Below are 25,022 nucleotides of genomic sequence, written 5' to 3'. Positions count from 1 at the left end.
CATTTAGATGAAAAATACTCTCTGGGAATTCCTACCAGTCTTTTGTCGCAAAGAATACTGCAATAAAATCCAGAAACTTCATAGCAGTCATCCCTAAGTGATTTAAAATATTCAGAACATCCCTTGATAATGGTTATTAGAAGAACATATAGGATCCCTCAAATAACAAAAAAGATGCCTTAAACCTTTACTGAAACACAAAAAATTTCACTTGAAGAAGATACTGGGGAACACAGAATGGGAAGGATCTGTAGCCTAGACCTAGCACTGAAAAAATATTCAAGTTAACCAGTGAAGTTCACGTCACACATAAGATGTTATAATCAGAAGCATTGCAGGGCTTCTAAATTATTTAAATATTCATGGAAAATAAAAAATAGTACTGAAAAACTCTTAAGGTTCAAAATGCACTCAAACCCGCCTGCTTCAGATCTCAAGTGCCAGCCACAAGAGCTATATCAGTGAAAACTGCTATACCAAACTGACCTTCATAGGCAATGGGCTGCATCAAAATATAAACAGTCACTACCAAAAGCAACAGAAAGAAGAAAATGGAGCTTAGGCCTTCCTACTATGTCAGTCATGGGTTTTAAAACAACCAACCAAGTGTTCATCCATACCGAATTAGTACTACTTGTCTTCCTATGAGCAACTACTGTAAAGAATGCAGGGCATGGGTAATGTGATTGCTGTTGCCCAGCCCAGTGAACAGAACTGCTGCATCTGCATTGTGAACAATCTGGAAGCTGTGGGGAAACTTTGATGAAAATCCTGATAAAAGACAATGAAAAAATAACCAGACTGTACAGTGAGAAAAGCATGAGTGTTGTTTCAATGTTTGCACAGGATAAATAATGCTATGGTCTGTGTGAACTATGCAGCTAGAAAATCATCATTGAGCTAGGCCTGATATACTTGGACCAATTCATAGGAGAAGGTATTGTCAAACTAATTACGTCCAGCTTCCTAATATAGTCCCAAAACATTTTTAAGAAATCCACTTCATAGGGCATATACTGCAAGGCAGCTGCATTTAACAGCTAGTGTAACCATGTCAGAGTGTAAAATTAAGGATCAACCTTTTAACATGGGGACATTTACTTGGAATGATAGCAAATGTATCCAGGACAGCCAACGAGAATACAAGAATGTAAATTTGACAGAGCAAGAAGTTGTTTTCTGCAGACTTTCAACAGAAAAACAATTACCGATCTCTTAAGTGGAATTTACGGCACTACACCACACAATCAGTGTGAACAAGGAATTCATAAGACTGACTCAGTTGGCACTCCTTTAACCGTTCACCAGATGCATTTGTTTATGTCCAGCCTAAGTATTTTTCAGCACTGTGATAACGCCTCTGTTCTTCAGCACATATGGCATTGGATTTAGCAGAGAGGTGGGGTGTAACACCTATAGACCGTTCTGTGCTGAGATGGTTTTGACAAGAACTTCCGATCATCATCTTTTAACCTTGTCTAATGACCTTTTTCTAATGCAAACCTATACATCCCAAGATAAAACTCCACTTAAAGAAGACATTACTAATTAGCTCTTGAGCACACTGGCACACCTGGTCAAGAACCCAGGAGTATGTACCTCTAGGCTCACATCATTCAGCTCTGATGAATAGAAGACCTTGTCAGTGAGGTCAGGTGTGGAAGCTGTTACACCACAGATCTATACTGCTGATGTTCTGTGCAGTCCTGAGGAAGTCACGTAAGAAAGACCAGTGTTGTCTGAATTGATGGTGTCATGCTGAAACAGTTCCTTTGAGGTCAATAAAAAGGACCCCTCAAGCAACACTGCTGTTGCTTTGGCAGAAATTGAAAACTATCTTCCCATTTCACCTAAATGAGTCCTATAATCTCTTCAGTAAAAATGGCTATGTAATGGTTAACCACTTGGAGATGGGGAATTAATGCTTGTATAGATTTTTGACAACTGTAATTGATGATATTGTTAGTGTATCATTTCTGTAGTAATATTCTAGTCCTACACAAAAACTCTGGCTTTGTCTAGTTCAAAGAGGAGGCTGAGGAGCAACTACATTGCTCCCTGCAGGTGCCTGAGGAGGGGATGTGGAGATGAAGGTGCTGAGCTCTTCTCCCTGGGATCCAGGGATAGGATACCTGGGAATGGCTCAAAGCTGTTCCAGGAGAGATTCAGACTGGACATTATTGGGAAGTATTTCTTGACCAAGAGGGTGGTGAAACACTGGAACAGGCTTCCCACAGAGGTGTTCTATGCCTCAGGCCAGTCAGTGTTTAGAGGCATTTGGGCTGTACCCTTAATAATATGCTTTAACATTGGGTCAGTCCAGAAATGGTCAGGCAGTTGGACTAGGTGATCATTGTTGGTCCCTTCCAAATTAACTGTTCTATTTTATTCCTGATGCTATTATACTTCTTTAGCTAGGAAAGGGGTTGAAACATCTCAACTTGGTGATACTAAGGTTTTTCAAAAAGGAGTAAGTGAATTCACTTAATCATAAACATCATTCCCAGTATATGACCCTGATTTATTTTTTTTAATTATTTTCACATGCGACTAAAGTTAATGACATGGCCTAGACTGGAGGAAGTACTAGCCTGAAATTCAGCACAAGTCTAGCATGGAACTAGAGCACTGCTGTAAGTCTGAGTAATTTTGTGGAAGTATTACTACTGCTTCTTCCCAAATCCCTGCTAGAATTTCTACATCCTGAGAACTTTGCATCTCCAGGAATTTTATCATCTGCTAGTTTGTTTTAAGAGCTTTAGCACTTCCTGCAGTAAGGAAGAAAATGCATGTTCAGATGAGATACTAGAATTTTTCTATTTTCAGAGAGTCTAAAACTCTGCTCAGCACATCTGTGGAGGCAAGAAACTGTAAGATTTATTGTTACCTAATGAGGCAGCAGCAGCTACAATTTGGATACATGATGGAGAATCCTCTGTACAAATACAGAGCAAGAGAGGACTTTACTGGTTTTAGTCAAGTGGTAAAGAGAGGAAAAAAAGAGAAATAAGTAGCTGCACTGCCTGCACTTATTGCAGGCAAATGAGGAGTGGAATTGGTGACAAACCCCTGCTTTCTGCTCCCAGCTACCTGTCCTAATCAATAGGTCTTGTGATCTCCCATCCCAGAAGAATCACTAGAAAAGGGGAGCAGACAGAGATGAAGCAGAGGCCAATTTAGGAGAAAAACACATATACACGCCTTGTTTAGACTATTTGCTGAAGGAAAGGAGGCTTATAAATCAGTTTTACATGGTTCTGTAAATATTTAAACCTTGTTATTAAGTTTAAGGAAGCAGAGGGAGGTCTCAGCACTTCAACTTTTTAACAGTTTTGTAAAGATTGGTGAGAGAGGTAACTATTTCTCCAGCGAGAAAGAAAGGCTCATCAGCAATTTACCTCTTAATATATGCCAGGTTATTCATGCAACCAGGAGAAAAGATTCTGTTGTAGCTTGCATTGTAGACCACTGAGAATCAAACCAAAAGATAATACAAAAGAAACTGAGACCTACTTGCTTCACTGTTTATAAGAATGTTTATCATGTTAGTTAGAAGAAATTGCAAGAATTCCTTAATCCTCTAAACATGCGCTCACTGCCACGCATTAAGTAACATGCACCAAGCAAATGATAGAGCCTAGCTTTTTAGAAGACTATCACATTTATGTAACAGGTGGGATTTCTTTTAAAAAAACAAGGCCAGAACTGTAACTGGCTCTGGGAGGGGCAAAGAGAATGCCCATTAGGAAAGGAGAATGTGAAGGCTTGAAATAAGTTGGAGTGACAACATAATATTTTGATTATTCAAATAGAAACACCAAGGCCTTTTCAGTCATATTTGAGTAAGTTACATTATACTGAAATCCCAGCACTAGGAAAAATTTGTGCTAAATACTCGTAAGGTCTCAAATAATAAATGTCCAATCTAGCTTCACTGTAAGGTCAAGGTGAGAAGGACTTCAAAAAGAAGAGGGAATGATCCACAACAGCTTCTGTCATCAGAGAAGTTTGTGACAAGTTTAAGGCAAGACAGAGATGGGAATCGAACCTCTCAATACAGTCTTGAATCGGGCTGTATTCTTTTCATCTATCCAGCTATGTGCTTCACACTGTTGAAGTCTTTTTCCTAACCAGACAGATTACAATTTCAGTGCAGTGTTGTAAAAACGGAATTCCACTAGGTACTTTAAACTTGGATTGTATACATGGAATCAGCTGTTCTGGGTTGTTTAGGGTTTTTATCTCCTAGATTTTTCAGAGGCAGAAGTAATGTTTTATTGTGAAAGCTTCTCTAGAATGTTTTATTAATTTAACATTTGGACTCACTGCGCACATTTGCAAAATTATTAATTAGCTTATATGTGAATGGCTAATTAAGTGCTTTAGAAGTTTACACTTAACACAGTCCAGTTGCAGGGATAGCAGTTTCTGTTACTGCTATGTAAATCGTAACTATATTTCAAAGCTATTTCTTAGTATTTGGTGTTTTGAAACACCTTTTTAATTAAGTTATAAACAAGTTCCTACTAAAATAAAATTATTAGTCATTAAAAAAAGAAAGTTCTATAATGTGCAATTTGACTTCTGTGACATACATGGTGGTGGAACTTTTAAATTGCACGATCACAGGTTCATTTTCCATAGGACTTGCACCTTCTTCTGTGCTCCAGTACTCACCTAATGAACTGCAATGCAGCACTTCCTCTGTTCTTTCTGAATACTGTCTCTTTATCTAGCAAAATCTATGCCTCCTTTTTTCTCACTAGGTTTTTACCAAGTCCTGTTGGTAAACCATTTCTCTGTCTCATTCCCATCCTCATAGACTTATCTTTCACTGGGTCTCAAATTTATTCCCTTCCATCAAAACTGAGGCCCAGCTGGTTTTTTTGCTCAGCTTATCCTAGGCTTAGATGTTTTCCCATTCAAGCCCGCATCTCATGAGAGCTTGTCCTCTTCTCTTTTTAGGGGGCTTTTTTCCTTCTATCCTCATGTCACGTGATCTTTTCTTCCATTTGTGCTGAAAGCCAATGGGACACCTGCTTAGCTCTCAGGTTCTTCCTGTGACTTTTCCCTTCAGCTTGTGGAGAAAAGAGTGTAATCAGTCAGTAGAAGGCACAGATGTACATGTAATCGAGTCACAGAAGGGAACCATAGAATTTAAAGCCTGTTCGCCCAGGAACATCAGAAAAATCTCAATCAGGCATGTGCAAACAGGTGTGTGCAGAGGGGTAGGGCAAGCACTTCTGTCAAACTTTCAAGCTAAACACTGGCAATTCTAGGGTTTTTGTTCTGATTGTTTAACATGGAAATCAGAAGGAATTATGCTCTTTTGCTCCACTCTAACATAATACAAAGGAACCAGGGGACAGGGGGAGGGCAGTCACCAACAGCGGCTATTCTATTGTTTTCTCTCAAAAACTTGGCAAAGCAACAAGCTAGACACAGCTGAAATGTGCTGGCTAAAAATTTCTCAAAACTTTCATCTGAGACAGACACAAACCATGCCTAACACCATCACAGAGAAAGTTTGTCAAAGCCATGGATACCTGAAAAAGGGTTGCATACCAGAAAATACTAGTAATCCCTACACATATACAACACTACCAGCATTGCCTACAATTATGATTCACACATTTTTATGCACATGATGTTTTATAAACTAATGATATGCTGAAAAGCATGTTTTGTTTTGGGTCTTTTGTTGTTAGACAGGGTATTTTGAAAAGTAAGCAATTTGATTTTAAAACAAAAATTGTCTCAGTTCAAACATGATTTCCCATGTTAGGGAAATTTGGAGTGTTCTTTGTTCATCAGTTTGCACTTAAGAGTTTCTGGGTTTTTATAATCCTTTCATGACAAACCTCATTTGCCATTTTAAGTTAGAAAGAAATCCTCTTCCTAACAGAGTTCCTTCAATCTATTGTGGTCAAAAAGCAGGTATAGGCCATCGTCTTGAGTAAGATAATGGGTCATGGAAAAGGACCTGGGTGTTCTGGGGGACACCAAATTGAACATGAGGCAGCAATGTGCCCTTGCTGAAAAGGTGAACAGTATCCTGGGCAGCATGCAGCAAAGTCCGGCAGGCAGGTCAAGGGAGGGGATCCCTCCCCTCTGCTCAGCTCTGCTGAGGCCACCCCTGCAGGACTGTGCTGAGTTCTGGGCTCCCTGCTACGGAAGACACAGAAGACACAGAAGACACGAATACGGGAGGGCAATAAAGGGCCACAAGGACAACAAAGGGACAAGAAAGCATCTCTCCTATGAGGAAAGGCTGAGAGAGCTCAGATCATCTAGCCTGGAGAAGCAGCAGCTCAGGTGATCTCATCCACCTGTACGAACACCTGCAGGGAGGAGGCCAAGAGGACAGAGCCAGGCTCTTCGCAGCAGTGCCCAGGGACAGGGCCAGAGGCCAAGGGCACCAACTGACACACAGGAGGTTCCCTCCAAACATCAGGAAACACTGTCACTGTGAGGGTGACCAAGCACTGGCGCAGGCTGCCAGCAGCAGCCACAGGGCCCTAATGCGGCTGGAGGACTGAGGATGTCTGACACGTGGGGACACTGTAAACCGCTCCTCGCAGCTGTGAGTGGCTTTGGGCCAGGCCTGGTTTTAGTTCTTCTTCCCGCAGGGCTTAGCGGCCACGGGAACAACGGTCTCCTTGCCACCGCCGCTGCCAGCCTGAGCCACAGCTCCCTGACACGGTCCTACCCTCTATTCGCGCCGTGGAGTATTTTTAAGCTCCGCTTTACCCGAGAGGCACCCGGGGTGGGCGGGGGGTTGAGGCCTCCCGGAGCGGGAGCGGTCGCGGTCCCGTCCCGGCCGGAGGAGGGGGGTGACGTGCCGCCGCCGCAGAAGCCCATGGCGGGGGCCCCGCCCGCGGCGCCGCGGGGATTCCTCGGGGCGGGGCCTCCGCCCGCGGCCACGGACGCGCCGCTCGTGGCCCCGCCCCTATATAAGGGGCGGCCTCAGCGCGGCCCTGAGCGCGGCCGCCGCCTGTCCCGCAGCCGACCCGCGCACGGGCACCATGGCAGGTCAGTGCGCGCCTGGCACGCGCCGCCGCTCGCGAGGGCCGCGGGAGCGGAGCGGGAGCGGGGCGGCCGCGCCTATTTTTAGGTGGCCGTCCCGGCGGCGAGCGGGCTCCGGGGGAGGGCTGCGGCCGCGGCCGGTGGGGGCAGCGGCTGCCCGCGGGGAGGTCGGAGCCGCCCCGTGCGGGCTGAGGGGACGGGCGCGGTGCAGGCTCGCGCCGCGCCTGCCTCGGTGCCCGGCCCCGGGCTCCGGCCCCGGACGGGGAGGGATGTAGCCAGCGTGGCGGGGAGCAGGACGGGCGAGAGGGGCCACTGTAGGGCCGCAGCGACTCACAGGAGAAAACCCAGCTCCCTCCTGAAACGCCATAGAAAGCGTGCGACTTCGGTGATTTTGATACTTTAAAATGAGTAGTTCTCTACCGCCCCTTTAAGTCCGTCTGGCTTTTTCTTCCGTTTTTTTTCCCCCGATTCTTCCCGTACCTGAAGCTGTCAGCGGAGTAGGTTTCATTTTCAGATCTGGAAGTCTGCAGGAAGTCTGCCTCCCGGTGCATGTCTTGATTAGATGCTCTTGTCTCTCTAGGAATCCCGTAATCAAAAAAAAAAAAATAAAATAAAAAAAAAATCAGATGTACGAGTACCTAACTCAAAGAACAGGGGAAAAGGCAAGCACCTGTAAACTCTGGCTATGCATACGAAAAAGCTTCCGGGGAAATTTTGAAAAGATCTGGGGCAAGCACTCCAGTCACTTCCTGCACGCCGTCAAATGAAAGATTGCTCCTAGCTCAGACGTCCAGGATGCTCTTGGCTGTGTAAGGGCTGGCGCAAATTACAAAGGGATATTCTAGCCTCTGAACTGGGCAGCTAAAGGTGTCTCTGAAGTATCATGGTTTTGTCTGGATAAGTCAGTTATGAAGCTGTGCAACTGTATCTCATTCTCTGTTTTTGCAGATGTTGTTACTAACAGGTCATTAGGTATCAGGCACAACAGTGGCTTCTGTGCGAACTAAGATGCTATGGAGGAAATGTTTACAGAAAATTGAGAAGGGAGATACGAACAGGTGAAATACCTGTGGTTTATGTAGAATGGACTAGTCTTTTGCAGATGTAACTTCCATAATTATCAGGAACTGGTCTTGCCTGAATTGTAGCATGGACTCATGTACTTATGAGTGTAGAGAAGATCTGAAATAGAACACAGTTAATTCAAAGCTTTGGAAAGCTGGGCTGACTTGGATGGTCTACAAGTTGGCAATATTCCCCTCCTGTCAAGCAGTTGTACAGTCTCCTGCTGGAGTTGGATGTAATAGGGGGCTTCTTAGCCTTTAGTCCATCATTAAATGGACTTTATTTCTCTAAGACAGACCTCTGTGTGTGAATATTCAGTTTCAATAAAATGAGAAGACATGGTAGAAGTATACCTGTAGCAGGTCAATGAAAAAAGACTAGTCTTTCAATGACAAGGTCACTTTAAGAATTAGTCCTACACTGCTGAAAAAAAAAAAGGCAACATTCAGATGAATGTTGGGCACAATCCCACTTTGTCTACACTGGATTTTTAGTGAGCAGTCTGAGAGCATAGAGTGGCTGACTTCTATGTATTGAGTAGTAACGCGCAAATTAACAAGTGAAAAACCCTATCCTATTTGGAGGATGTTCACACCACTTAAAATGTTACATACTTGCCATTTCAAGGAAACATAAAGTTGTTCTGTTTCAGACTTGCTGAATATGAACTGGTACAAATAGGTAGCTAAAAGTGAATTGAAACAAAATATCTTTATTCCTGGCATTATAGAAGCTTTTTTGATCTTTGTGATTGACCACTATATCTAAATCCCTTGGGACTAGTTGGTTTTGCTGCTAAGCAAAATAGAAGGTTTTGTAGCTGCTCTGTAGATCTTGCAAACTAGGTTTGCAGAGCTTATAGACAGTTATTGTACATGACTTTCTGTCGTCAACGGTTAAGGTGCTATTAAATTTAAAAGATATTAATGATGACTGCCTTATGAACTTAGGAGTTGTGCCAAACAATCTCTCCCAAAGAAGTCAGTATTTTAATCTTACTGCGAGGCTTGATAGTAAGCCTTTAAGTGCCCAGAACCCTCACTCTGATCTAACCTAGTAACCTAACAAATTCTATAAAGAAAAGAAATCAGAGTTGCTAAAATAAACTTGTATCTCAAAATCTATCCTTGAAATTCTCAGGAAGAAACTATTCTGTTGATAGTGTTGAAAATGGATTGGTAGAAAAGAGCATACTTTATAAAGAGCTGTAGCTTGGAAAGGAGGTCTACATGACAATAGTTAACAGTGAACTGAAGAACTTTTGTAAGTTACTTGTTTGCTTTTGTCAGTCCCACCCTGGCAGTTTAAAACAACATGACAATTGAAAGAATGCAAAGCTTGTATTATATGGCCTCAATAAGCACTATATGGCAAAACAATACATCCTCATCTATTTCTGCGATACAGTTTGAGCAGATTATACTTTATATTAACAATCCAAACTTACCTCTTTTTTGCTTGAAGAGTAAAAACTGTTGCTGCAAATTTTAAATTGCTTTTTGTATTACTAGTTACTTCCCATTTAAATCTTGCATTCTTGTGATAGAGCTGCAACTGTGGGTTGCAGAACAACTCATCTGCAAAATCCTGAGCTAGCAAAACTTAAAACTGTTGTCCAAGATCTAATTCAATGCTTACTTTCATTTGAAAATGAAATGCAAGTTTTACACTGCCGTAGCTTCAGGGTTGAGAGCTGAACCCACAGTAACTCTACAACACCCTTCTAACTTCAGGCCAAATGCAAGCCCACAGAATCCAAATGCTTTTAGGTTAAAATAGCATATTAATGGCCAAAGTAAAGCTCTTTAGACTTTTTGGATTGTCTCTACATTTGGCATGACTTATTTAACATGGGGGCAAATTCGAACTGGTTTTCTCTTGCAACGGTCTTGATTTTGTGGGGTTTTTTACTGCATTTTGCCATATGTCAAGTTACTTATAGCAAGTATAGCTATGCAAGTATAATCTACTTCATTCAGCCATGTAGGTAGGCCCTATATACGGAGTTAAAAGGCACATCTTAGTTATCACAGCGTGATTACCTAACAATAGTAGGTTTCTAGTATACCCGTCTCAGAATAAAGTAGTGGATCGTGCTAATTTGACCAAGTTCATTTCTTCCAGACCAGTCTTTTGTGACTCTAGCCACAAATGACTCCTATGTGAAAGGAGCACTGGTACTTGGTTCATCCTTGCAACAGTACAGAACAACAAGGAAGCTGACTGCACTCATAACTCCTCAGGTCTCAGATCTTATGAGGTAAGGTCACTTACATACTTCAAACCGCTACAGTTCCTGCTGATGTGCAGGTTGAGAAATGGAAGTTAAACTCCTTAACAGTAACCTTTCAAAACTGTGGAAGCTAAACAGCTAAGTTTAGCGGAATTCAACTTATCTATATTATCTGGAATTCTCTACATTCTTCAAACATGAAACTGTTTATTATGTTCAGGTGGGGTTTTGTTTTTTCTTTCTTCCCTATGATGAGTTAAACAAATAGTCTGTAGTTACTAAACTGTGACTTGATACTGATATTTCAGCTGGATCTTTGCTATTTCATCGTCCTACTTAGAATTGTCCAACAATATTGCCTGTGTGTTCATTAGCGTTGTCTGTTTGCTGTGAGTAGGAGAGTAGGGGGTTGGTATTTGTTTTGCAGAAGTATTCCTGATTGAGATAATATAACACAAGCTCTCTTGAAATCTAGCAGATATGTCAAATCAAATTTTATCACGAGAGAAGAAAACAAGCAGAACTAAATTATCAATAAGTACACCAAATCAGTAGCTCAAAGAGGCATCTAACAAGGTCACCACAGTACAACAAGTGAAATTAACAGGCGACTGCTTCCTAGAGCCTCTCTGGAATAATCTCAATATGGAAGGGACTGGGTTCTCTTTCCACATACACGAGGAAGGAAAAGAAACCCAAAGCAGTTAGTTTGTACTGTTTGTAAAACTACAGATGATAGGTCAAGATTCTCTACATGGGAAAGTTCGTCTGAAAAGACTTCCCAATATTTAGAGACAGTAGAGAGGTGGCTCAATAAAAAAAAAGGTCTAACTCTCTCTGCAGTCTCCTGGCAACTAAACGGCCATATCAACATTAAGATTTTACATCCATGCCAGCCTATTAGGTGAGTGTGCTCTTTTAAGATGAATCAGTCCTAAATGTGCTTCTGTGCTAGCGCAAGCCAGCTAGAACTGTGCCCTTAGACTGACATGTACCTACCTAATGGCGTAACTAGAACTTGCATTTCTCACCCTGTCTCCACTAACAGGGTATGCCTTAAGTTCAGAAGCAACTGTCCACACCAAACTGTCAGTATAAAGACAGCCTTGCAAGACAGTTCCAAAACTCATTTACAAGCTCTGTGGCTCAAATTGGTGAGCATTCAAGATACACTCTGTGTATCTTGATACCACTCTGTGGTAATTGCTGAGCCTGAAAGTTTGTCACTCTTTAGTGAACATGATACTGGTTCAAAACATTTCTGTAGCCACACCCATGACTAAGTCAGTTTCGAAAAAAACTTTTTGGGATAAAGAAAGTTTTAGCAACTGGGTCAAGTCAGATGTAACAAATCCAGAAAAGTAGTGTTGTAACTATTGCAGAAACTTCTGTTTCAGGTGTGTAGGATTCAGCTACTGTCCTGTTCAAGCTACTCCAACAGCTTCCCATTTCTTAATTGCCTGCTCAAAGTAGACTGTTAAGTTGCCAAAAATCAGAGACTGGATGAAAAAAAAGCTTTGTGGAAAGTATGCACTACATAGCCATGACTTACTGGACTTGGTAGCAATGCCCTGTTTGTGGAAGCAAAAAAACTTCTTTCTTCCCCAAAATGTGCCCATTACAAACTAGAAACTTTGAGGCAGACAGGGGAACTTCTGCATTCCAACATATGCAGTCAACTCTTACTGATGAAATAAGAAATGCTGCCAGATTCCCTGTTATACCACTTCTCTTTAAGGAATCTTTCATGTGGTCTGGTGCTGGAGTAACAATAGAACTAAATCTTGACTCTTCCCCAGGAGAGTGCTGGAAAAGGTCTTTGATGAAGTCATATTGGTAAACGTCTTGGATAGTGGGGATTCAGCACACTTGGCATTAATGAAAAGACCTGAGTTAGGTGTCACACTAACAAAGCTTCACTGCTGGGAACTGACACAGTTTACGAAGTGTGTTTTCATGGATGCAGACACAATGGTAAGTAGCTGTATCTCCTGGTACCTCTTAATGACCTTGTATGGGGGTTGTTGGATTTTTTTCTGTGGATTGTTTATGTTGGTTTGTTTGTTTTTAGTATCATAGTATCATAGTATAGATTGGGTTGGAAAAGACCTCCAAGATCATCAAGTCCAACCCCTGATCCAACTCCAATTACTATATCATGGCACTAAGAGCCACGTCCAATCTCTTTTTAAAAACCTCCAGGGATGGTGAATCCACCACCTCTCTGGGTAGGCCGTTCCAATGCCTGATAACCCTCTCTGTAAAGAATTTCTTCCTAACATCTAACCTAAACCTCCCCTGGCAGAGCTTGAGCCCATGTCCCCTTGTCCTATTGTTGGTTGCCTGGGAGAAGAGACCAACCCCCACCTGGCTATAACCTCCCTTCAGGTAGTTGAAGAGAGTGATGAGGTCGCCTCTAAGCCTTCTCTTCTCCAGACTGAACAACCCCAGCTCTCTCAGCCTCTCCTCATAGGACTTGTGCTCCAGTCCCTTCACCAGCCTCGTTGCTCTTCTTTGGACCCGCTCCAGCACCTCAATATCCTTCCTGAACTGAGGGGCCCAGAGCTGAACAAAGAGTAGGGGTAATAGAAGCCTTTTACTAGTTGGACTAGTAACTGTAAGAATGTGTGTGCCTTTTAATCTAAATTAATTGTAATGAAGTCTGTGGGGACTATTTCCAAAAAGTATTGTCTTCCACAGGACAAGAGCATTGATATGAGAACTTTAAGACATGAAAGTTGATGTCATAATCCATGAAAACACGATACCATGATTCCCAACGTAAAAACACTTTTTTTTTTTTTTACCCCTTTACAATTAGGTTTTGTCAAATATCGATGAGCTTTTTGAGAGAGAGGAGCTGTCTGCAGCACCAGATCCAGGCTGGCCTGACTGTTTTAATTCAGGAGTTTTTGTTTACCGACCTTCCATTGAAACATACAATCAGCTGTTACAGTTTGCCACAGAGAAAGGCAGCTTTGATGGTATGTATTAATTTGTATTTTAATCTAAGTTAGACCAAAATGGTAACAGTAGTTGGGATGGCTCAGTAACTACATACATGTCATGAGGACTCTGTATGACAGAATTCTCAGTTCAGTGTAACTACACAAAAATTGCATCCTTCTCGGAAATAGAGGCTATCATTACAATATGCAGTGAAATTACTTTTTTCAGACTTCATGAAATAAAAACCCTGAGTTTGGCATCCAAACTAGCAGCTGTAAGCATTAACAGTGTAGAGTCATATAACAAGAAATCTTAAGAGGCAGCAAGCACAGTGTATGCAGTAGCAAATGAAACTGCAGTACCATGCTTCATGCATTCCTAGCACTCAAGGCTTGAATGTTCTACGCCAACTCAAGTTGATACAGAAAAAATAGCACTGGTCAACTTGAGCACAGCTTCAGAGAATCAAACATTTGAAGATACAACTCTCTCTTCATATGCTATGTGATGGCTTCCTGTCATTACAGGGCGGTGGCTGTCTCTTTCCCAATATCAAGTGCATATAGCCTTGGCTGCTTCCCACTATAGGTCACTTGAGATTGGCCACTGTACCAGATTTAAGCTTGAGAAGCCAAGTTCTGCTGTTCTGTAAGTCTACTAAATCTATTACCATTGCAGTAAAAGCACATGTTGCTTGGAGACTGCTATAGTTAAAGGCTTCTGAGTATCGCTGTCTCCTGTCACTATAACTACAACAAAACAAAGTCTAACTTAACAAGCTACAGAAAAGTACATAAACAAGACCATAAAATAATGGAGCTATTGGATAGAAGGTAATTAGCCAGCCTGTTGACTTAGCTTGCAGTACTTTTCAAAAAGTAAAAATTCACTAGTCACTCCTAGTCTGCAGAATAATCCCTGTTACTGTGTGGACTCTTGTATGTGGTTTTCTAAAGAACATTAGTAACAGCTGGATGCTTAATGCTACCATAGGAATAGACTCTAGTGAAAATGAGTATTGCCATGTAGTGAAGGGTCTGTACCTTGCTACTGACAAAGCAGCAGTTGGTAGCTTTGTGAGCACTCTCAGATGTTGGGTGCAAATTGATCACCAGCTGTGGCAAAATCTATAGCATAGTTCTGAATTGTTACATTAAAAACAAAGCAAAATAAAAAATGCAAAACAAAACACACACAAAAAAAAAAAAACAAACCAAAAAAACCCTACGAAAAGACCCCCTCTTCCCCCCCACCCCAAGAAAACCCCAACACATCCAAAAGCCAGCCAACCAAAAAAAAAACAAACAAACACACATCTTTGTACAAACTTACTGCTGAGTAGCTCCAGACCATCTGAGACTTGGTGGTTGTCTTCTCCAAGCTCTGTGCTTGACTGCTAGCAGACCCCATCTTCTAGTTTGAAGGCCCCTGTCCTTTAAAAGAATAGAACTGCTTCCACAATATACTCTCCGACTTGAAAGCTAAAGCCACACAATGGTGAAACTGCTTCAGTGTTCTAAATGCAAAATAATTATTGCAGCACTTAACAGCAAAAATAGTGGGTTAATGGTTTAGATATCGAATTTCTAGAATGTAATTTGTATTTCAGCTTTAAAATTTACTTAGTTTTTATTAAATGATAGCACTGATCTGAGTAATGAGACCACGGAGACTTAGGTCATCTGTATAAGCTACTGCTGAGCTCAGGAACTTGGTGGGGGAGAAAGGGGATTGAAACTTAAATTGACCTAGACGGTAATAAAAGGTTCTACGAAACTTTTAATAAGAGAAAAACCTGTTAAGGGTCACTGCTTTTAATAGGACATAGGGACACAAACTTAACAAGCTACCAAGCTACGTGTTAGTTGAAGTCAAGCTGCAAGTGCCTCATCTGCAGTAGTAGTAAGTAGGGAATGCAGGACTTTCCAGAGTATTTCATGTTTATAACAGCAGACAGGAGCCTTCTATGTAATGCTGTTGTCCAGAAATGGCAGAATCATAGATACTTAAGTAGACAACCACTTTGTCTACTTGAACTTCACCTTTCTAGATATAAAGCAATGTCATGCAATAACTCTAGATACCATCTAAAAGTAGTGGAAGGGAAAGAAAAATTTGGTTTTAAAAGAAATCTGGTAGTACTGATACTTTAAGAACGTTGCTATTGCTTTGATAATCCTCTGGCTCTTTAGCCTGGGATCCAAAATAATTGCTTTTACAGTCTTGCTGTATTGTATCTTTGTATTTACATATTGTATCTGTAAATATGTAGTTAATACAAGTACTGCCTGATTCTTTTACCTTATGTCTAAGATCCAGTTTATAGAACACAACTACTGTTGAAGTCTGGACTAGGACAGCTAAATTCTGCTTTCATTGTCTGCTTTAGCACAAATGCATGCAATCTGAAAAAAAAAAAAAAAGAGTATGTAAAACAATCTGAGTGAGAGGAAGTCCTGTAGAGTGTAAGTTAAATACACTGCTGCTGCCCCTTCAGTTCTCTTGTGATGGACACAACTTCTTTCAAAAGTGCTTTCCTTCCATTAGGGGTTGAGAAGCAAGTCAGAGATTTGAAATTACTGCACTGAGTCCTCTGGCAGTTTCTCACTCTGCAATCTGCATGTATGCTGACAGCTGTAACTGGATACTTGGAATTTATATTTGTCAGTGTACTGTCTGTACATCTAAGTTTATGCCCAGCGTCTAGATACTTCAGTTGCAAAACGCAAATTCTGCTCAAGTAGCACTGATGGCGTAAATCTTAATACTGCCCTAACTCTAATCACAGGCAAATGAAACCCCTTTTCTGAGTCAGCAGAGACTGAGTGCTTGAGAAAATTAAAGATTAAAATAAAACTTTGTCTCTACTAACTAAGCTGTTTATGTACTCTTTAGTAATGCTTCTTGTGAATGCAGTTACAGGTGAAAGGAATACAGCAAATGAAAGTTGAGGGACTCCTTTCAATTTCCTTGATAAGGGGAATTATTACCACTTAAAAACTAATTATATTCATTGCAATAAAGAATGAAAAGTATAAATAAATAGGGTTTTACTTCTCATAGCTGCTTATAAACTATTCTGCTGTGGCCTGGAAGCTTTATTTTATTTTATTTTTGGTTTTTTTTAGTTATTCTACTACTGTGATACCAAACAACTTTTGACTGACTTAACCTCATTACAACCTCTACTTGCAAACTTAGGTAGCCCCTCCCAACACAGATATTATCCTCACTTAGCAGTTAGTCAGCATCTTTTTAGTACAGAACTAGGAACACCTCTTGTCTGTTATGGGATTTGATGAAGTTGTACTAGAGTTGTCACCAAGACTGAATGTGCCTTTTTTTTTATCAGATTGCTGTGGAGGTAGATGCATCTGGGACTGCAGGTCTAACAGGCCACTGATACCCTAACTCTGGCAGTGAGATGTTGGTTATGCATCTGTAAGCATAAGTAATAAAACTAATTATTGCCACTTGATCTTCTGAGCTACAGCTTTCCCGAAGCTAAACAGTACTCAGTTGTCCTGGTCTGTTTTGTTTTTTCTGCCTTATACAGCTTGAACTTCAGCTGTAAAAGAAACTGAATGGCAGAGTTTGTAAGCAGCTTGCTATCTTTTAGCAAAAGTAACCCCACACAGACTATCTGTTTCATTCTCTACATTTTTTTTGATTTTCAAAGGCTGCAAGGTTTACAGGGTTGTTCACAAATAGAAATTTAGTGCTCTGTGCCAAACTTCTACTGGACATGACAACTGCATTACCAACTCTTACTTACTGAAGTGACTGAAAAAGATCCTCAAATAGCTATCTGATGCTTGTAGCCTATTAATGCTTTCTCTTTTAGGTGCAGATCAGGGGTTATTAAACACCTTCTTCAGCAGCTGGGCAACAACAGACATGAGCAAACATCTACCATTTATTTATAATTTGAGCAGCACTTCTGTATATTCCTACCTTCCAGCATTTAAAGCGTAAGTTCAAATTTTTTAGAAGATTTTAGAGCTTACATAAACTAATTTCTTGTAACAGAATGAACAGGCATGATGTGAGCTTACAGAGGTTGTCTAGAAGGAGACTGTCATTGTCACTGAATATATAGTAGTTTCTTCACTTAAAAAACAACAACTTGAATTAATGTAAATCAAATGAGTCACCTCAAGATAAATGCAGAGAGAGCTGTATCTGTAGCTTAAACCACTCATCCCTGGTAGTAACACCAAAATTTAGAGTAAGTACATTTGACAGGTCACTTGCAAAAGGAAGAACCACTCCTCCAGTATGGGATACAGTCTAGTACAGTTCTAACCAATGGCAGTAGACTCTTGAATCAACTTGAGCTGGTATCATTCCCACTTAGGTAACTTGTCCTTTTCTCACTCAAGTTACTTAGGGTATTTAATAACCAGTAGTTAAAGTTCATCTAATCAGCCTATACCATTAAAATAAATGTGGTGAGCAAAGACTTGTATAAAACTAGAATTCTCTCCCAACAGTCTTTCTTGACCTCTGTCAGTTTTTTAAGTAACAGCACTATGGAACAAAGTCTACTGCCAGCCACATACCATTACATGTTTCCTCTGTGAGGAAAACTGTATCCTCCCTAGCTAGCAGTATTCCATTTGGCATGTGCATAAACTGTATGTCAGAGGCAGGGTCAAAGTGTTATAATAACACGGGAGGAAGAGGGGGGGAAGCAAGGGAAGCTGAAATGTTACACAGAAACTCTTTATCTATTAAGAGCTGCAGAAGCTGGGGGCAAGGGGGACGGAAAGTACCAATTGCATAAAAACAATCTGATCTCTGAATGACATCAGTTTACTAGTGTCTAAAGCAGCGGCTAGCATAAGCAGGACTGTTGCTGGCTCAAGATCAAACTATGTCTTGTGATCAGAATACCATCTGGAATCTTGTCATGCTAAAAGTGGAACACTTATTTAAAGAAATATATGCAAGCCTCAGAATGACTAAGTAGCTGGATAGCATTTGATAAGCTAACATCTATTGTAAAGTACGTCCTCTTTCCATGGCTGGCTTGTTAGTCACACGACCTTAATTGTACAAATTACTTTGTTGCCACAAAACACTACTTGGATCTGGGGGCTCCTGACAAAAATTCTGTTTAACTAATTGAATCAGTTGCCTAACAGAACTCATCAGACCTTCAAAAGTAGAATGCTGGAAGTGCAGCCCTTGTAAGTAAAATTCCCCGTTCAATAGGTGGAATAATTTCCCTTGGTTAGATCAGCAGCTACGCTCTTGATAATCAGCAGTTAGAATATACTGAAATTTAAACCTACTGACATCAATAGCTAAGGTTTTTGCAGCTTTGTACAGCGAGACTAGATTTCACAGCAGCCTCAGTAATCCTTTTTCCAAAGGAAAATGCCAATTCATGACAAATGCTCTCTAACTTCAAAACATTGATGAAGGACTTTTCTGGGAGATGGGGAAAGACAGATTAGTTGCTGAGGCCAGTGTGGACATAAAGCTTCCTAACAGTTGAACTTAAATGTCAAAGTATTGCAGATCCAGAAGGTATCTAGAAAGCAGATACTGAAAACATCAGAGAAGCTTGGCATCTGTCAACTGTTGTTCTGGCTGTAAGTGTACAGAATATCAAGAGTACACTTATCCATTTGCAGCAAGTGTAGCATAACACTTCTTAGGCATTCTCCTGCTTAAATAGCCTAGATTTTTGAACAATAACGAGTCTCTTCAGAACAGCGGCAGCCTAAGATGAAAACTCAGGTTGTTTAGTACTGTGACAGCTAATAAAACTAATGTAGTCCTCTTATGCCAAATCTTGACATATGGAATTCAAAGTTAAAGCCCAGTAACTGATCTCTTGAAGACACTTTTTTTTTTTCTTGCAGTTAGTGCAAATACTTGGCAATTTCATATTCATGTAGGTCTGCATTCTGCAGTAAGATCAGTTGTGTTCAAAACATTGAATGTGAATATTGAAATATAGTCAAGGATCTTACAATAGTGTGGAACCCCCCTCCCGCCCCAAAGCATACTGCCTTTGAATATTCTACAGCTTTTGAAACACACCTGTATTTTCTCCATATGTAACACTCCTTAAACGCTTGAGTCCTGGTCAAGATGACCAGTGTGTGCTTAGACAAACTGCTCCGGAGTTATTATCCATTCCAGTCATATTACGCTGAGAAGAAATTGTAACATGATACAAACTGAACTAGGCAAGACAGTCACTGTTACTCGAGAGACTGGTATTGCTTGTTCACAAAACTGACTCAAGCTGAAATCTGGTTCTGGAACTGTAGAAGAATGAAATGATTGTCGTCTCTGCTACTGTTAAGTTCTTCACTTGAGACGAGGCACACTTCATCTAAACATTTGGGACAAAGCTAGAAGTCCACATTGAAAACTGAGTTAAAATGGTTTTTAAAAGAAACAAAACCAACCCACCACCAAACCCACCCATGGCTAAACTAAGGTTATTTAGGAAATAACAGTTGTCTAGCAGGACCCTGCTGCACCAAGATCAGGAGTCCTTTGAAATGCCTGGGTTATACAAAGCTATCATTTTGCAGGGTCATGGTCTTCCTGCAGCAGGACCTTCCAATGATGCATTTCTACAGTGCTGTAAACTGAAAGGGTAACTCAGCACTGACCCTTCTCTACATAATGCTTGTAATACCTAACTCTCTGGCTTGCTGACTTTGGAGTAGAATCTTTTTCACTTTTAAAACCAGTTCCGATTGCAACGGCTGCTTGAGACTGCTCTCTCCTGAGCTATGGACACCACTCTAAAGACTTGAGTTGGCTGTAAGTATTTAAATAGTCCAGATCATTAGGTTTTGGCTATATTCTGACTAGTGTAATGTAGAATTCAGTTTGCATTTTTTCTGTTTTATAGCAATGCTTTCAGTTGCAGTAGGCATTGGCAGTTTAATGATTTAGCATTTAGCCTCTTAAATAGATTCATATTTCTGTTTTCTGAACAAATGCAGAAACTGCAGGTTAGAAAAAAACTGTCTGCCAGTCAAAACTCATTTTCTAGACACATATATAAAATGGCTTCTAAAATGCTTCTGTCCAACAGGTTTGGTGCAAGTACTAAAGTGGTGCACTTCCTGGGAAGCACAAAGCCATGGAACTACACATATGACTCCAGAACAAAAAGCATAGAAGGCAACATGGACGACCCTAAAATAGTTCACCCAGAATTCCTCAACATGTGGTGGGATACCTACATAGCTGATGTTTTACCATTACTAGAACAGCATGGAATTGTTAAAGAAACTACTACAGGTGTAAACATGGTACGTGCTTTAATAATCTTGTACATCCATACCCAAGTATGGATGATGGGTTATTTACCATTGCAGTGATTTTCCTTCCTTCTGTCCAACTCAAAGCATGGGTGTGTTTTAGTTTGGGGGATGCAGGGTATTTTGGGTTTGCTCTTTTAAGCTTGGAATAAAAAATACTACAGAAGAGAAGCATGCTGTAGTGGTCTTGAACACAGCTGTATGATTGGCTAAAACAAACTGTGTAAGAAGCTAACCTTGCACCAGATATTATACTGTAGTAACTTCTTTAACATACACAGAGAAGGGCCCTAACTCTTAATGTTGCAGCTAGTAAGGTTCTCAAGCAGAAGAACCCCAGTTCAGCATGCAAATGGGTACATACAGATCTTGCATGGTGAAACAAATTTGGGTAAACCTAGGATAACTAGAGAATCAATACTTACACAAAATGGCAATGATGAATCCCAATACTTATTAAACCCAAAGTAATGATTCGAACTCTAATTCTCATTCAGAGTTTAGTAGCTTGCATGTGACTGCAGACTTCTTAGTCTTAGCTTAGTACGTGGGCCAGTTTAAGTTCTCAACCTTTCCAATACCAAAGTTAATGATCTCTTAAGATGTGCTTTCTCTCGGTAATCTTGCATCTTTCTAACAAACTATTTGCAGCTATCGGGCTTGGTCTATACTCTGGCTTTCTCTTGTGGCTTCTGTAGAGAGGTATGAAGAACTTAAACTTTAACTTTTTTTTTTTTTATTGTTTTTTCCCTTGCTAACTTCTGTAACTCTGCTTTGTTATTTTGCTAGGAAAGCTGCACAACCCCTGCCCGTTGGCAATGCTTGCTACTGCGCATGAGAACATCTACTTTGTTGTCCCATTCTTCTATGGCCTGTTGCTCACTTTAGCTATGCAAAGTATTTCTGTATTTTTACTCTGCCTTTCCTTTTAGGCAGAGGTTACAGAGGCAGTGTCCCACTTATCAGTATCACCAATATTACCAACTGAATCTTCAGAAGAACGCAAGGAACGGTGGGAACAGGGCCAAGCTGACTATATGGGAGTGGATTCCTTTGACAACATCAAGAAGAAACTTGATACCTACCTTCAGTAGAAATGCCTGTCTCAAACAGTGGTGATGCAAGGACTTGTTCCAGAACTAACAGCTAGAAAGGTATAGATGGTGGTCAGTTACACTTGCTAGTAGCTTGATGAAAAACTTCTTGGCTGAAGGCCTCTGCAGTGCTACAGATGAACACTGAGCAAAAGCTAGGAAGCAGAATTCCTTGGGCCACCTATTACTGCCCAATTTCCAATTCTCCCTACTAGATAAAACCAGGTATTTTCAGCTTAAAATTTCTTCTGTTGTGATCAATTGGCTCAAGATATTCTCGAAACTGGGTTTGTTGCCTCACCTCATTAAGGTGATTAGCATTGATTCCTTTGCTTGCTGTTTTAGATGTAAAATCTAATTCATGAGATTGCTCATACACTGGAGTGGTAGCCGTTCTGCTTTACCATAAATGTATTAATGACACTGGGATACATATGGTTGTAACAGTAATAGCACTGCTTTGCTCTTCCAGTCACAATTGCACTGAAATTTTGACCAGGTTCTTACGCACAGTGCCTACAGCATGGCAGAATGCGTTTTTCAGTTCTGTATACTATGGGACTAGTAAACCGAGTTTTATCTGTTCCTTGCAATGTTGCACTTGATACAAAAATAAAAAGTTGTCATGCATTTCTGTCTTCCCTAAACTCTTGAGCAATTAAGGAAAAGGGAGATCCAAAGCAGGCTAACTAAAACATTCAAGAGGTATAACCCTTAAGCTTTGCTAATGCTACTCAGGCTCTCATTAGCAAATGTCCAGCTTTTAGTTCTGCAATTATTTACAGAGTAGATAGTAATTTGCTAGGGAGCTGTTTAGGGCCAATGCCCTTATTAGCTTGCCCTAAGTATAGGATAGAGCAGTGGAGGAAGTACCTGCTGAAGCTACTCACATTAGTAACATGGAGTTTGGGAAGAGGGCCTCTTTCTTTCAAGTGACTAAAGAAACATCATCTCTAACTTAAGCCCCGTACACTGAACTTAGTCTTACACACAGTGGTGATACTGTTTTGGCAAAGAAAGATTACACAGCTGCTTAAGTAACTGTACTTTCCTGACTAGGAAAGCTACTCTTTCCATGTGTGCAGAGAGTAAAAGAAAGGGCTTTTTTACCACACTCAGGCTACACATACTCCAAGATACGTGGGAAAGCAGTAAAAATAAAGTATGCTGATGAGAGAGATTGGCTGATATCTGTACTAAGGTTCAGATTTATCCTTTAGCCAAAAGTCTAAACAGAACAAAATTAGTGTTCTTTGACAGCTATACCCTGTACTAGTCCAGAAACACTAAGAAAATATTATTTCATTATTTTCTAATAGAGGAGGATTTTGGCTGGAACCTAGTGAGGGTGCTAAACTTTTAACCTAGAGATAAAATAAATAATCAACAAGCTCTCACAATTTGCTGGTAAAGCAGAAGACATAATACGGGTATGAGAGTTAGTCTGTTTTAACTTGTTTTCACTACTTAATTGCTCTAAGATCAGTTGGTCACCATTTAGGAAAAACGCTAAAAGATGAGGTCCAAACCAAAGTAGCTTGTAGCTTTTTAGAAGTACATAGTATCTGAACTCCCAGTTGAAACTAGCCCTTTCCTGTATGGGTTTTTCTTTTGCTGTGTTTTTTTTTATTTTTAAACAGATAAATTTGAAGTTGTGTGAAAGTAGGAGGGATTACTAGTTACAGTCTGTAATGACAAAAATATATCAACCAAGTACTGGAGTTCTGCATGCTCACAGAATACTCTATGGAAAATAGTAAAATACTCTTTTAAAGACAGCTAAAAGGTTTTCCTCCTCTTGTCTGTATTCATACTAGAGAATAGGCACATTGCTTCTTTTTAAACTTAGTTGGAGAGAACCAAGAACGTGTAAATGTATGAGACTTACTACCTGCTTGAAAATTTGGTTTAGCTTGTAAGTTTTGTTACGTTACTACAATAAGATAAGGAGAGATGCTGAATCAGATGAAAACCTGCATGTTTTGGGTTAACAAATACAGGTAGTAAAGAAAGAAAACCCGTAACAATCATTCTGTCCTAGCCTCTGTAACTCATACTATGGTCAAATGTTTACCCACAGCTCAGGAAAGCGAAAGGTATGACATCTATACCAAATTCTATGCGGTTTATTCTCACTAAAATGACCTTTATGTCATTATCTGCCACTATTTCCTTCACAACTGCTGCAGGCAGCATTTGCAGAAAAGCAGAGATCCCTTTTCTTCTCTTGCAGTAGTATCACTTGATTCATCAAGCAGTTTTCTGCTCTAAACGGAAGGTACTCAAAGCAGTAACTGAATCCAAGCACTATACTCAAAACATCACCAGAAAAATCATTGGGCGGCTTAGATTGCAACTCAAGTATTGGAACTCCATTTGCCTTTATAAAGCATATAATCTAAGGTGCTCCTTAGATGGTGACAACTCAGAGCAACTCTTAGGAGTTCAGAAGCATTTTTTCCATTTACATCTTTATTTTATGTACAAAGTAAAAAAAAAAAAAAATCAGAATGATAGACTATTAACTCAGTCTTCGGAATTAAAAATAATTCCAAAAGCTCATTTCTAGAACATATTCAAACTCCACAAAAGAGAATGCCAATAGCCAAAGACTACTTAGAGGTCATGAAAAGCAGAAATAAACTCCAAACAACCAGAACACAGGGGGTTTTATCCACCCGAGTAACTGAAGGGCTCCATCAAATCAAACAGGACTTTTCTGTTCTCAGCTTTGACCTCTATCTGTTCTCTCAGATACATTAATGACTTTGTTGGTAGAGATCATATAGCTTAGTACCACCTTCAGTAAATTTTTATATGGCTTTGGAACATGGAAACAATTGTCTAATAGAGGAAAAAGATACTAGTTTTCATGATAACTAAGCCATTCTGCAAAATGTCAGCACATTTTCACACAAGTAATGATGTAGCTTGACTAGCCAAATACATGGGTCTCTTTCCTGTGGAATTTTAACTTGGAAAGTGGAAATAATGAAACAAAGACAAATCTTTCCCTCATAATCGCAAATTATTTCTCCAGCTTCTCTCTAAATATCAGAATCTGAACCAGAAAAACTTTATGCAAAAAAACTCCCAAAAACCCCAACTTTAATCAGGTTTAACTCTGGTTTTTTTTATCTTTTGTCAACTTTCCAGTGATAACCAGTCACCAGGGTTCATGCTGTCTTCCATCATTCATGCCCTTTTGATTCCTTTTCTAACAGACTTAAGAGCATACTTTTCTCCATAGCTAAGATGCTGGCTCCCCAAAAACTGCATCAGCTTGTTAAATTACATATTTTTAATTCCTTTCTCACTTCTTTCATTAGCTCACTGTTTCTCCAAATAGTAGACATC

At 40.3% G+C, this 25,022-nt stretch overlaps 1 protein-coding gene and 1 long non-coding RNA gene across 6 annotated transcripts; one reads left to right on the top strand and one right to left on the bottom strand.

The window, feature by feature from the left end:
* The first annotated feature begins 6,565 nt into the window (after positions 1-6,565).
* On the top strand, positions 6,566-23,820 carry GYG1 (glycogenin 1). Of its 5 annotated transcripts, none has more exons than XM_027647719.1 (8): positions 6,566-6,583; positions 10,216-10,351; positions 12,124-12,298; positions 13,146-13,308; positions 17,118-17,244; positions 20,343-20,562; positions 21,223-21,273; positions 21,504-23,820. In XM_027647719.1, the coding sequence occupies exons 2-8, from the start codon at positions 10,347-10,349 to the stop codon at positions 21,663-21,665; spliced, it is 903 nt and encodes a 300-aa protein (XP_027503520.1). In that variant the 5' UTR covers positions 6,566-6,583; positions 10,216-10,346; the 3' UTR covers positions 21,666-23,820. The 5 variants fall into 5 exon arrangements, with proteins under 5 accessions (XP_027503520.1, XP_027503516.1, XP_027503518.1 ...); XM_027647715.1 differs by lacking the exon at positions 6,566-6,583 and adding an exon at positions 6,936-7,032; XM_027647717.1 differs by lacking the exons at positions 6,566-6,583; positions 21,504-23,820 and adding exons at positions 6,936-7,032; positions 21,361-21,495.
* Positions 7,418-15,086, bottom strand: LOC113949318. Its single transcript, XR_003528414.1, has 3 exons — positions 14,606-15,086; positions 8,094-8,208; positions 7,418-7,602 (listed from the first exon to the last, which is right to left on the bottom strand). It is a non-coding gene; the product is annotated as an uncharacterized LOC113949318 (long non-coding RNA).
* Positions 23,821-25,022: the final 1,202 nt, after the last annotated feature.

The sequence above is a fragment of the Corapipo altera genome, unplaced genomic scaffold (assembly GCF_003945725.1).
Source record: "Corapipo altera isolate COAL_440 unplaced genomic scaffold, ASM394572v1 113, whole genome shotgun sequence".
In the NCBI taxonomy this organism is placed as follows: domain Eukaryota; kingdom Metazoa; phylum Chordata; class Aves; order Passeriformes; family Pipridae; genus Corapipo; species Corapipo altera.
The sequence above is the reverse complement of the archived record's forward strand: the minus strand, read 5'-3'. Positions and strand labels throughout refer to the sequence as shown.

Coding starts and splice junctions, on each gene's coding strand:
- GYG1 (XM_027647715.1), top strand. Junction 10,352..12,123: donor CAGGTCTCAGATCTTATGAG/GTAAGGTCACTT, acceptor ACTCTTCCCCAG/GAGAGTGCTGGAAAAGGTCT. Junction 21,274..21,503: donor CTTGTGGCTTCTGTAGAGAG/GTATGAAGAACT, acceptor CTTTCCTTTTAG/GCAGAGGTTACAGAGGCAGT.